Below are 14,441 nucleotides of genomic sequence, written 5' to 3' on the forward strand. Positions count from 1 at the left end.
AAATATTTAACATCGGATAATTTTTCTCAATAAATAAATGACAAAGTATATATTTTTGTCTCCTTTGTTTGATTGGATTCTCTTTGTCTACTTTCAGGATTTGTGTGAAAATCTAATTATGTTTTGGGTCATATTTATGCAGAAATATAGAAAATTCTAAAGGGTTCACAAACTTTCAAGCAGCGCTGTATAAATCTTTTAAAACATTATAAAACAACAACAACAATTATAATAATTAATAATAATAATACAAAATGCTACTGGTTCAGTTTTTGTAACCAAATGTGACATGCCAAGTCTGAGTAAGCAAAATCATTGAAATTTGAAGAAGACTTTCAAAGATTTTTTTTTAAACAATACTTTTAACATATTGATACTGTACCTTCTATGAAAAATATTGTATAGGTCATTATGGAAATGTTCTAGTAGATGGAATACTGTAGGTCTGGATTCTACAAAAAATAGTTTGATAGTGAAACTGAAGGAAAATTCTCCTGCAGCAAGATTCAGTAATACATCATACTCGGAGAAAGAGGAACTAGTGAGATTGGCAATAAGAATGAGTGCATATGGAGAACAAACCCACTAACAGAGAATGAACAATAAATTACTTATTTAAATATCCTTCAGATCCAAACTATAAATACAGAATATCTTGATATTGTTGTCTTGCAAGAGTAAAGCAAAAACTTGTTTTGCTTTGATAATAATTAAATTCATAAAACTTTGCTTTGAAAGAATTTTGAATACAAAATGATACCAAAAGCAAAAGAAAACTAAAGTCGAAGGTGAGGATCGATAAATAGACTAAATAAATAAATAAATAGATCAATAAATTTGCCAGTAAATGTGGACTTCTCTCGACCTTCACCTCCAAGTCTTAAGAGCAGAAAGTGCCAAGGAATTATTGGCTCAGGGTCATTCTTCCTTGTATGAATGTCCCCTGTTCTGTCCTAAAAGCAACACTGGAACATATTGATCAGCACAAAACCCCACAGTGGCCGTCATCAGTTCATCATGGAACTGTAGAAGGCCACTTTTTTTATTTTATTTTTTATTTAGTTATTTATCAGACGCTTTTATCCAAAACGACTTACAAATTAGGACAACAGAAGCAATCAATTGTAGTATTAAAACAACTAAAAACAGATCCAAAACTAAAAGCACTTATTATACTAAAATAACACTTTTTGTGTTATTGTTTTTTGGTGTGCACAGGAGTGTGTTCAGTTGGTGTGAAGGGGAATTTTTACTAAAATAATTTTAGTGATATATATGTTGATTGCAGAAAAAAAAAGAAGAAAGAAATTAATTGGAAGATTTTTTTTTTGTTTTCTGCCACAGAATAATAATACTAATAATAATACAATAATAATAATAATAATAATAATACGTAAATTTGACTCTTTTTTTCTCACAGTTGTGGTTTTGTATCTCACTATTTGGACTTTTCTTCTCAGAATTGTGAGAACATTGTAAAATTGTGTATGAATTGTGAAATTCTGGCATAGAAATAGGCTTCCATAATTACCATTGTTGTCTTTGCACAGAAGAAATAAAGTCATAATGGTTTGAATTTGGAATCACATGAATGGTGAGTAGTTTTCATAATTTTCATTTCTTAGTGAAAATCCCTTTCACTTGACCGTAAAACAGTTCCCACAGTTCCGGTTTTCTTATAGGATTTGTTTAATCTTGGTAATGCTACACTGAACTGAACTCAGTGTAGCACCAGAAAAACATAATTTAAATGAATGTGTATGTATAATACTAAATATAGTGTATGTTAGACGTTAACCCCCCACTTTAACTCCAAACACCTGCTCTGCTGTAGATCATGGCTTAGAGAGGGAATTAGTTTTGATCATGCTGAGTCGCCATTAAGAATGCATTCTTGATTGTAATGTGAGGGCCTCTAGTGGTTAGGGACTGAACAGGTTAATGGAGTTCAATCTGACTCAGATGCATGAATTTATGAGGTATCAGTGTCACAGTGCCACCTTATATACTGTAACCATCTCATACAGAGAGATCATAACTCATTTAAATGCTCCTTAATATAATTTTAAAATCATACTTGGTATTGATAACTAAAGAGCATGGTAAGGCTGTAAGAGGAAAATTTTACTTTATTTGAATTATATTATGGCTAGAAAACATATATAATAATAAATGTGTGAATTTATAAGTTAATAATTTATAGGTTTTATTTTAACAACTTTGTCATATTTTCCCAAATTAATTTAGTTATAATAGGCCACCTGAAAATGGTTGTGTGTTTCCTTTTGAACCTATCATTGTATTTATGTAAAGCAGAAGTTTCCAAACTGGGATCCAGGAACCCTTAGGAAGCTGCAAGGAAAAATTAATAAAGAGAGAGAGGAAGAAAATAATATTTATATAATATATTTTGGCATTACTGTTTCATTCTGCTTTTTTTAAAGACTATAAATCATGAAAGTAATCTGTAAATTACTTTAAATTACAAGAAAAAATAATTTTATTGAAATTGACAGCCCTAGTTTTTAGTGATAAAGTGAAAAAAGAAAAAAAAAATGTATTCACGTTTATGCCTCATTCATTTCTAGGTGTTCTTTGCAATGTAGGTATTTCCCAGAATACTTTGTATGTGCGTTTCTCTTAACCACTATTGCCTGTCAGTATTATTATAAAACAAAACTTTCAATATAAAGCTGCTTTGGAACAATATTTACAGTGCTATACAAATAAAATGAAATAATATTAAGATAATTATTTCAATCATTTGTTTTGGCTTTAGCTCAAATTAACGATGTATTGTCTATATCAAAAGACTTAGTCCTATTTCATTTTGCAAACAACATATTGTCTTTTCAAAATCACACTATTTTACAGATGAAAATATATTATGAAGGGAGTCCCTCGCAAGAGGATCATCATATTTGGGCATGAAAGAGTTTAAAAGGCGCTGACTTAACAGCACTGAAAGCAGGTGTATATGTAAAGCAGTCGCTGGTGGGCGTGGCCTCGTTTGTTATAGCGCCTCTTTTGACCATTCATAACTCAGGTAGGCGGTGTTCAGCACAAGGAGGGGCGTGTCTTGACGCTCAAACCGAAGTTGCGAATCTGTCGAGGTAATGAAATGGTAACAAGTCGTTCAATCCGGATAATCAGACAATTATTTTTCAAAAAACGAAAACAGAGCATAAGCAAACCAGTCCAGCTGTGTTTCTTGTCACAGAATGTGCTCTGAAACGAAGACGTGAGTGTGCGCGCTGGAGACGCAGACGCTGGACTGTCAATGCCCGGATTCTTTATTGATCATGCTAATGTATGGAGATATAACTTCTTAAAATAAGCAGAAATGTGGCCGGCTCGCTTTCTTCTCCTCTTCTGCCTCATCGTCATAATTATGGTGGTTCAGAGGATCAGCGGGCAGTCAGGTGAGTGATTGTACCGGTGCGTAAAGGTTCTTGGCAAGCTCCGCACTTGTCCGGTGTGCACTGTTGTTATAGACTACTTTGCTGCACTTAAACGACCGGAGATTGAAAGACTGAAATGTATACTTAAGGCACAGTGTATCCCTCGAGTCTTTATGATGGCCAGAGGTGGAATCCATTGGAATCACACATACTTAAGGACTCAATGCAACATATAACATATCTGTTATTTCGTCCAGTGGTTATTCTGCAATATTATCAAATCAGTAGTCTAATATCTACATGGCTGTACCAGATAATCTGGTTTCATCGATAATTATCATGTTCTGAAACAGACTGGCTCATGTTAGTTCTATATATTTTTGTAGCAGATTGAATTTAATATTGGACATGATGGTGATGATTTAAAAGTGTTATGTGGGATTACTTGTAATACACATGCTTATAACTTTTAACCAATAGTTGGCAGTCACCAAATTCATAAGGTGTTGTCTGGAGGACATTGTGCCAATAATGTCACAAGGAAAGTTTTGTGTCAATACACCAAAGCTGAGATACAACCTTAGTCTGGCATGCTTGTTGTCAAACTTGATGACATGTCAGAGAACTTTGGAATGTAAAAGAAAACATTTGATATCTTAGTCCAGCATGGTTTGAAGATGATCTGACCCTAATTTTGTGAACATCCAATGAACTCTGAGAAGGAATTAGAAAAAGTAGTTTTAATACATTTCAAAATGGCTGATGCCCAATTTGGCTGACGTCATGACTTTAGGCCAAACAATTGAAAAGTTATAAGCAAAACCAGTAATTGGCACTGTCCACAAACTAATCAGGTACTGATGCCAGTGATATATGACAAGGTTAGTTTCAATAGGCCAAATCCTTGCAAAGATTTCTTATGTTTGGCTACCTTGATGCTAAATTTGTTGATGTGTCCCGTAAACGATTTGGTAAATAAGATTGATTATATTCAGTTTTGACGAGAACAGTCTGACGGTGATTTGAACCAAATTTGATGAAGTTCAGGTAAGTGCTGTAGGTGTATTATATATATATATAAGGAAGAACAAAAAAAGTGCAACTTTGACCTGTCGGTGGCGCTTGAGAAAATGAGATGTTAACCCTGGAATCGCCATCGGGAATGTTGAGACCCTTTCCAGTCAGTGTGATACATTTCACAACTTTCTAGCATATGGTTCCATGGGTTGTCATAGACTTCCAGTCAGGGGAGAGTCTATTTTAATATGTCGATGCGCGTAAAGGCGCTTGGTGGAACGCAGCGCGGGAGCACGCTCAGCGGAACGCGCATTTCCTGCGCGCTTGGCATCGCGCTGCGGACCCCTACGCTGTGTTCAAATAGCTGCTCAGCATATTTCTGCATCCCCACTGTGAGAAGCGAACTCAGCGTTGGCGGTGCATGAATTAAGTTTTGTTGTGCAGTGTATGAACAAAGAGAAATATGGAAGGAGGTTATCATGACACAAATACGAGTGAGTGTTATGACGCAAAACGGTGTTAAGCATGTATCCAGGGAGGCAGACTTGTGTACTGTTAGTTTATGTTGCAGTTCTTATAATGAATATATCGGCTGACTGAATTCACATGAAAATCACATCAAAACATGTCCATGCTGTTGTTTACCTCAAAACGAAATTGTAATATTGTTTTCATGGTGATTAAGATTATCCATTAAATTCGAATTTTATTTATTTTAGTTTTTGGTTTTTATTGCCATTATTCTTAACTGTCATTTTCATCAGTGTATTACAGTAAAATATGGTAGTACGTTGTTTTTAATCATTTGCGATGATAAATAATTGATCATCTGTGATTATTTGTATAACGGTCAAACTTACTTTTGATCAAATTTTGTTCAGATATCAACTGAACAATTGAATGCATCTCTGTTTGGAGAGCATCTTGTATTTACTGCTCAAATGATAAGGTGAAGGTCAATTTGAGGACTGTAAGATCACAATAGTACCAGTATGATTTTCAATCACTGGAGTCTATTTGTGGAGAATAAATTTAAAATCCCTCATGCAGGAAATTCTTCACAAATTATTTCAGGGTCATCAGGTTTCATATTTTTGCTGTTCATTTTTCCCCCTGTATGTCTTCCTTTATCTAATTTCTGCTTCAGCTCAATTTCTGCAGATAAATGACACAACATCTGACCCAGGCTGAGATGTGACATTTAAGTTCTAAAGGATATGAACTCGGGAAAGCAGTCAAATTATTACTCCGCATCAACTTGGATTAAGCTCCATTTGAGAGCCCCAATGAGTCTCCCAGTAATTAAGCTTGTCATTGATATGGTGTCTAGACATGAATATATCGTTATGAGCAGGCAGGAAATGTTTGCAATTTTAGCCAAGCTTAATCCTCTTATTAGGAATTTATTTGTCATGGAGTCATAACTTTAAATGACACTTGGTCCATGCCTTTCATTACAGGGACATTTATTGTAGTAATATGGACACTAAATGAATAATAATGTTTTTGACAATTTTTCGTAATAACTAAATGAAATATTAGATTGTATTAAATATTAATTTTTTGTTATTTCAAGAAACCACGAAACCTGCCTAAAACACATGCATTTAAAAAATCACCCAAAAATCTAAATCAAAATAAGAAAATAAAATAAGAAAAATATATTTAATTGTATTTTATTTTATTTTATTTTACTGGACATGATTTTTTGAGAATCACACACATAGTTTAAAAATATGAATTGTCATGTATTCAAATTTCTAATTATTATTAAATAGTTTAAAACTTTCTTTTGAAAAGTTATGAAAGCTTTTTTCTGCCTCAAATGCCTGAAAGCAAACATCATAAACGTGTCAGTTCTTTGGTGTGGAGTAAACCACTAAATCAATTATAATCTATAGGATAGCCCTTTTTTAAAGGATCTTCAGAATAGCCCAAATAATTCTATTTTTCTCTAGCTTAAGGGGTTTTTGTTGTTGTTGTTGTTTTTTTTCCACCATTTGACATTCTTCTCTGAAAACAAATGTCTGCTGGTCTCTTTCTGTGGTTGTGGCATGGCTTCTGTCTTTTTGCCTCTAAGACATTGGCCCCCTCCTTCATCCTCAATGTCTCCTCACTGTCTCTCAGTCTTTCTCCATCCTCTCAGAACTGTTTGGCTCGGTGCCTCTCCGTCAGCTGTGATCCATTACTTCCCATGCTAATGTGATCATTTATACAGGCACACAACATCTGAAACCGAAACAAAAAACTGCATCTAAAGACAGCTCACGTTTTAGCACAATTAAATAAATTTGAGTTTTCAAATGTAAGAATGCAACTCCATATACTCCAATGTTAAATGTTGGTTATGCTTTTACTTTAAGAGAAGTTCTTGAAATGAGTGATGGTGAAAATTGTCCTATGTGAGTATTTTTCCAAAATCTGAAAATATTCTTTTTCTTGAAGTTGTTTTTTATTGAAGTTGTCATGCAACCTTTCTGTGTTGGTGTTTACTTTATTTGACTAGCTTCTACAAAGTGACAGATGAACTTGTGAAAAAATATTCTATACTTTTAGTGTATATTAGTTTTATTGGATGCATGGCCTTCGTGCCAACAAGCAAAGACAAGCCTTTTTATCCCAACTATGCATGATTATATGGTCAGTTGCGTTTTCTTATTTGTATGCAGCATTGTTTTTCTCTGCTGTCAGACTTGTTAGCCTTTTTTGGGTCGCGACTCAGTTGAGAAACACTGGTTTAACAGAAAAGAGAAGAGTGTCGTCTTTGTGCAGTTTACTGTGAACTAGCGTGCTGTTGTGCAGGTGGGAAACATTGTCCACTTTGTCTTTTTAAACTCTTCCTTGTGTACCAGTGACCTGTAATAAATGAGCTTGTGCTCAGAAATGGCAGCTGTGGTAGCGGATGGCAGAAAAGGTAAAGAGGGAATGAAGGAGAGAAAGCAAAAAGGAGTGAGCGATAAGCATTTGTACTCCAGCATCTGTGTCTTCTTGTGTCCATCAAGCCTCATGGTAGGGCTGCACAATTAATCGAATTTCTACGAAATACGAATTGCCACAATTGCGTAATCGTTCAAAGCATCAATTAATCGTTTAAAGTCCACTTATGTTATTCTGCGTGCTTAGGATGTGTTTTTTTTTCTTTCTACAGGTTATCGTAAGAGTTTTTCCATTGTTTTAATTTTAGTTTTAATATAACATTATAATACCATGCATATATATTTTTTTTTATTATTTAAAGAAGAAACCAAACCAATGTATATATGACATTTGAGGTTTAGTACTATAGAAAATCAATAAAAGTTTTTTCAATTAGAGTGTTTTCAGCTTGTTTAAATTGTGATAATCGTAACTAATAATCGCAATTACAATTTCAAGGGAATAATCAACAATTATGATTTTTGTCATAATCGTGCAGCCCTACCTCATGGCATTAATTTTGTTGCTCTGTTTAGGTGAGATAGAGGGCAGATGCCTAACCCTATAGAAATATCACTGCAGTTTCTCTCAGTTTAAAGGTTCATAAAACTCCTACTGAGATGGAAGGGTGATAGTGTGTCACCCTGGATTACTGGTTCAAAAAGACCTTGTGCGAAACTATAATCGTTGCTTTATGTTCGCAGTGGAGAGCTCATCACTTATTTCACTCAGAGCAGTGAAAGTTTTGGATGAAAGGATATCAGCTGTCATCAACTTTATTGTGAAGTGAGAAGTGTAACCTTATAATGCACACTTAAGTTAGAGTAGATGCTATATTTACTCAGATAAAAAGTCAGCTGTTATTATTATTTGCAAGCTTTACACTTTTATGTTTTACACTATTCTTTTGCTAATTTTAAATAAAATTATAGTAGATGCTATATTTACTCTTTGTTTTTTTGTTTTTTTGAGTGCATATAAATTGATGCAATTATTTACTGGCTCACTAGCTTTAAATCTCTAAATGAACAAATGAATAATTTATGTCATGCTCTTTAAAATCATTCTGCATTCATCTGAGCACTTGGCTACCGGTACAGTTTTACTACCTATATATAGCTGGTCACTGGTAAATTCTTGGGGTTGGGCAATGAGTTATTGGACACCCTTTTACTATTTGAATCCATTTCTTATTTTATCTCTCTGGGATATCCAGCACCTGGAATGATGGAAATTGCATGTAGCTGCTGGGAATGGGCTGTACATTGCATGAATGTAATTTCACACACATGAGAAAATTAATGTTTCACAGAACTATAATAACCTGACTGAGTGCACTGTCTGAAGTTGAACAATGGCTGGATGTTGAATATATTGTATGTATGCAATGGTGGAGTTGTGGTACACAGTCTATACCAAAATAAACCTTTCAACTCTCTGTATTGTATCACGTAATTCATAACAAAAAGTTTGACAAAAAAGTCTGACATTTTCTTTTGGAAACCGAACCTTATTGTAAGGTGTCAACAATATTCAATCTATAAACCAGTTTTGGGTTGAATTATTCAATATTGTGATATATGCTGTACATTAGGGCTGCACGATAAATCAAAATGGAATCGAGATCGCGATTCGACAGAAGCTGCGATTGTCATGCGTATCTTTCAGCGAAGCACGGTTCTGTGATCAGCAGTAAATCTACATCCAAAGGCCAGAGGGCGCTCTCGCGCTGAAGCATGACAATCGCATTCGATTAATCGTGCAGCCCTACTGTACATTTACAATAATATACCATTAAACATACAGTAAAATACGGTTTTGGTAATACTGCTCACCCTTAGTCTGAGCTTTGCATCATCACCATGTGCAGAAGAGATGGTAAATACTGAGCATCACTGATGCCATAGAAACAACCCGGAGCTCTGAAACCTATTTGTGTTCTTTTATGTGTCAGTGAAGTAGGTACATAGAGAAGCATCTTCATCATAACTGTATAAAAACATCACATCTCAGTGTGTAAGGCATACTGGAGTGCTGTCACAAAATGATGTCCCTAAAGGCATCAGTTTGTGTCAAATATGGCATTTGTGATTTACTGAAACATCTTCACATGTTGCCATACTTGTGTTCTTATACTTGTGTCTAGCTGTGCAGAAAGCAAGAAGAGCTGTATTTTTTTTCTGTGCTGAGAAATTGTAGAAAAACCTGTTTTTGCACTGGTTTCTTTAAATATGTTATGTGTCTGTTTTATGCGTTGGATTTCTGTACAGCAATTGAGCGGTTAAACTACCAACTAGTGGTATACTGATATTAACCAAGGCCAGTAGTTGAATCTATCCGTTTGAACCACCTTCCATATGGATTCAAATACGCTTATTATTGATTTATCATATCACATATTATCTGTTTTTACTTAATTTTTTTAAACTTTATACTTATTTATTTTACTCTATTCATTTTTATTTCTTTTTTGATTTGTTGGGGAAATTATGAAAAGTTTAATCCTTTATTTTACTTTAGTAAAAAATAACTGAATACTTCTTTCTCTTTTGATTTACTCTTTTTAACTGTTGGTCTTCACAGAAGGAGAGGGTTTGAACATGAAAACCTGCAGGGCTTTTAGGATAGAGAGGTTTAGGGTGTGCGGTTAATAACATCTCTCACCCGCCATCTGTGTCTGCCTCATTTTTAGAATTGGAGCAATTCTGAAGGATTCTTTAGTGCGTGTTTAATGCAGAAGAAAGCAAGAAGAGAAAACGGGGTGAATAAAACAGAAGCGAGAAGTTCCGAAACAACGTACAATTTAAACATGCAACTTACGGTAAAGTCTTCAGACTTAGTACTTTCTGCTGCTGGATGACAAAAGGTCTGAAAAATCCTTTGTAACTGAAGGAGGAACTTGAGCCAGATTTTATCATTAGAGATTTTTGGATGGCCTTTTTTGACTTTGCTACCACTCAGAACACCTTAGTAACTGCATAGCAACACCCCGGTAACCACTCACGACACGGCAAATTGTAGTCTGTTCACTGGTCAAATATTAGTACGATTTTGGTTATAGTCCAACACTGATTCCCTAGGCAATGCAATCTTCATATGACAATGATAATTATAATAATGGTGTTGATGATAGTCATTATTATGTCCTTTGTGTATGTGCTGTGACTGACGGTTCCAGCTGTTAGAATGGATGTAAGCAGCCTTGAAGGTGACTGAGGGAAGGCAAACAATATTTGTGCTCGAGATGTCATTGAGAGATATATTATGTTATGTTTACTGAGGTCTGATGATGATATTTAATTGATATAAATAATTTTGCGGGGAACAATGATTTGTGATATTATTTCATGCTTGCAGACTGGGAACATTAATGCATTTACTTATGAGATGAACTAAGAAATTAAAATATTAATATTAATTTGCATATATGCAAATGTATTTTAGATAAATGCAAGCTTTTCATAAAGCTCATTGTTCACTTAGTTTTTCAGGATATTTTGCCCCAAAATATTGTCCAATGTATTATTATTATTATTATTGTTGTTATTATTATTATTATTATTATTATTTAATGACTGTTGAGCACAGCTAAAATGCATGCAAATATATAATATTTTTTTCTAAATTATAAAGTATTTATACATAATTGTAGTATTTGTACGGATTTATGCTAGTTTTAATTGGGAAAATATATATTTATTTATGTATTATTATTAAAACACACACACACACACACACACACAATTATTGCAGTGCAAGAATCACCCTTGATTAGAGAAATGGGAAGATATTAATGGGAATTAATAGGAATAAACTGAGCACAGATAAAACACATGCAAACATGTAATATTTTATTCAAAATTATCAAGCATTAGTACATAATTTTAAAAAGTACTTTTTTAATGTATTTATTATTAAAAGGCAAACAAAAATTTTTTTTATTGCAGAATGAGAATCACCATTGATTAGAGAAATTGGATTAGATTAATGGGATATAATGGGATTTATTTATTTATTTATTTTTTAAAGTGTGCAAAGACATTGAGGTAATTAGAATTTAAGAGGAAAATGTACTAAATTATCATGAAAATAATGTCACAATGTAAAATGTTAATGGTCCTCCTGCTGCAGTGATATTTATTAAAACATGATATATTGTTGGTATATTATTATAAGGGAGTGTAAACACCCGTGCAGAAGAGTCCACACTGAAACTGCCTTCCTAATTAGGCGAATTAGCTGGAGATCAAAAAGGAAAATTAGTAGCGCGGCGCCACATGTTTTGTGCCGAAGTAGCCTGTGCTCATTTGCATGACAACACATGTTTGCTCCTCATTACGGACAGCCCTGACAATATGTTGCCTGATTGGACAGATTGCTCGTCAGGAGAATCCAGGTCTTGCTAGCCAACCTGGGACCCAGTAGCATTTTAACGATGCCTTTCAGCATTCAGGAAGAAAACACATATGTTCTGTAATCTTAAAAACATTTGCATATATAGAATAGTATATATCAGGGATCCTCAAATCTGGCCCACGAGATCCACTTTCCTGCAGAGTTTAGCTCTAACCCTAATCAAACACACCTGAGCAAGCTAATCAGTGTCTTCAGGATCATTAGAAAATCACAGGTAGGTGAGTTTGATCAGGGTTGCAGCTAAACTCTGCAGCGCATTGGCCCTCCAGGGCAAGATTACATTATATATATATATATATATATATACCGTTCTGAGCCACGGTGCTCTTTTATAGTCTAATATTTTTTCCAGCGCCGGTCAATTAACACTAAATCCCAATTTTACAATTAATACTAAAGCGATTAATGGTCTGAAAGGCACGCTGCTCTCTTACATGCTGGTTTCTGCCATATGTGGCCTGTGATCTGCCCGCTGTGAGCTCAGTCGAGTCTTACTCTGGGCTGTCTGTCACATTGGCTGGCAAAAGAGCTGTTCTTTGTGAAATAAAAGTGTCCAGCTGGATGTGATGTTCAATTCATCAGCTCCAGCCCAGGCTGGTTTGATAAATGACATGGATGCTCTCCTCCATTGCATGCGCACACACAATGACACAGTCTAAGCCACAATTGTTCTCCTGTGTCAACTGCACAGTTAAATGAACTAAGACATTTTTAGGGCACACAAGCACAGAAATAAACTGACATTTAGTTTTAGTTTAAGCTTTGTTTTATATATTCATTGTAAAATATGCAAATGAGACAATATACTGTATATACAACAGAACAATAGTAATTCAGCAAATGTACAGAGATAAAAGATGAAGAAAAAGTATTGCTATTGTTATAACAACTTATTAACATATATTTTGTGAAACATACTCTTTCTTATAGCTTTGACCTTAAGGGAAAAGTTCTCATTTCATGGAGAGACACTTTTAGAGCAGTTTATTCGTTCAACAACAACAACAAAAAAATCTTTCAGCAAATTTGAGTTTCATACTATTCGTGGAGTCATGCATCTTCCTGGGTACTTTGGGAAATCTAACTAAAGTCAGACCTTATGATGTATCTGCCATTTTTAATAGCATATTCTCAGATATTATGAAAGGTTTTGAAGTCATCTTTCAGTTGCAAAGAAAAGATCAGCTGCTATTATCAAGAATAATGTTACTGCATTAGTCATCTATTGCTAGTCAGATATTGTCATATCACATATATATATATATATATATATATATACTATTGCATTATTTTCTTGTGTGTATGACACCATGCACCTTCCATATATTAGTATTTACTTCAGCTTGTAGAAAAGTTATTTGTGATTAACTTTGATGCACATTGCAGTACGGTTGCTAGGGTGTTGTGGGTGTTTTTTTTTTTTTTTTTTTATTTTTAAAGCTCTGAAACATTTTCACAAACTTTCACAAAAGAAATGTATTAAAGGAGGGCTTACATTTTTTCCCATTTGCATGTATGAATATGATATTTACCCAACAATAAAACAAAGTTAACAACATCTAAGAAATTAGAAATTAAATCACACACAAAAAAGAGAATATCTTGTAAAATAATAGGAGGAATTGTCTCCATTTTTACTGATAGCCAACTATAAATATCTAACCAAAATGTAGAAGTAACCTCACAGTAAAATAATAGATGATCAATTGTTTCAGAAAAAGAAGAGCAAAATCAACATAGATCTATCTCAAAATTATTATTTTTCTAAATAAAACCACTAACAGGGTAAATCCTAAACATAATTCTGTTACGAGTCTCTTTAACCTTTGGTGCTACTGGCTATGTAAGATAAAAGGTAAAAGCTTTATCTCTCACTGAAGATTCAATATCTCCCAAAATATAGCATTGATAATCACCAGTGATAATACGTTTAAATTCTTTATAAATAAGTTTTTTTTATTACAATTACTATCACAGAGGTCTACATTACATTTTAAAGGAGGAAGAGAAACTACAGGCCTAGATAAAGGATCAGAAAACGGCTTTGGATTATTCTTGGATTATTAAACCAGTGTGTATAGCATTGCATACCTTATCATAACCTTTTATTGTAATTCTAAATCTATATTTATTGCTAAAATCATTATGAGATAAGAAATACCCATGATCATTTAATTAATAAATCATGAAAAAAATAATGCCTTTACTATATCAATTAGGGATGCTCATTTCGGTTATCTGAACATTAACCGTTACATTAACCGTTAACTGATAAGATTAAAATATTAAATTAGTATTAAATAAAAATAGAATGGATGAGTGTCTATGACCCATTAAAAATACAAACAAACATATTTTTTGTCACAGGTTTATTTTAACGTGCAAACCAGCATACATAACAGCAGATCAACAACAGAATCTGGATACACATTGTCAAATTATCACACACCTGCAGCGCTTCTGAGAACAGAGAAAAACTGAATAAAATAATATAAATAGAATAAAATAAACAGGCTAACTAAATATTTTTCACTTAAATCAACAAATTAAGATGACAAAACGAAAACACACACTGAACCCTTCTATGCGCTTTGAGAAGAACTGACATAGTCTTGTATATTTCCTCAGACATAAAAATAAATAGCAGGTCTACCTCAGTCCAGTTTTTTTGCTGTTGTTTTTTTTTTTTTT

At 33.7% G+C, this 14,441-nt stretch overlaps 1 protein-coding gene across 1 annotated transcript in view; it reads left to right on the plus strand.

Annotated features, from left to right (window-relative positions):
• Positions 1–3,122: 3,122 nt before the first annotated feature.
• LOC107741988 (receptor tyrosine-protein kinase erbB-4-like) overlaps positions 3,123–14,441 on the plus strand; it is a 106,380-nt gene continuing 95,061 nt past the window's right edge. The window contains exon 1 of the mRNA XM_016554823.1: positions 3,123–3,422. Coding sequence (XP_016410309.1) covers positions 3,344–3,422 — 79 coding nt within the window. The 5' untranslated portion in view covers positions 3,123–3,343. The remainder of the gene's footprint in view (positions 3,423–14,441) is intronic.

Source organism: Sinocyclocheilus rhinocerous, unplaced genomic scaffold, assembly GCF_001515625.1.
Source record: "Sinocyclocheilus rhinocerous isolate Xijiao unplaced genomic scaffold, SAMN03320098_v1.1 scaffold1698, whole genome shotgun sequence".
NCBI classification, from domain to species: Eukaryota; Metazoa; Chordata; class Actinopteri; order Cypriniformes; family Cyprinidae; genus Sinocyclocheilus; species Sinocyclocheilus rhinocerous.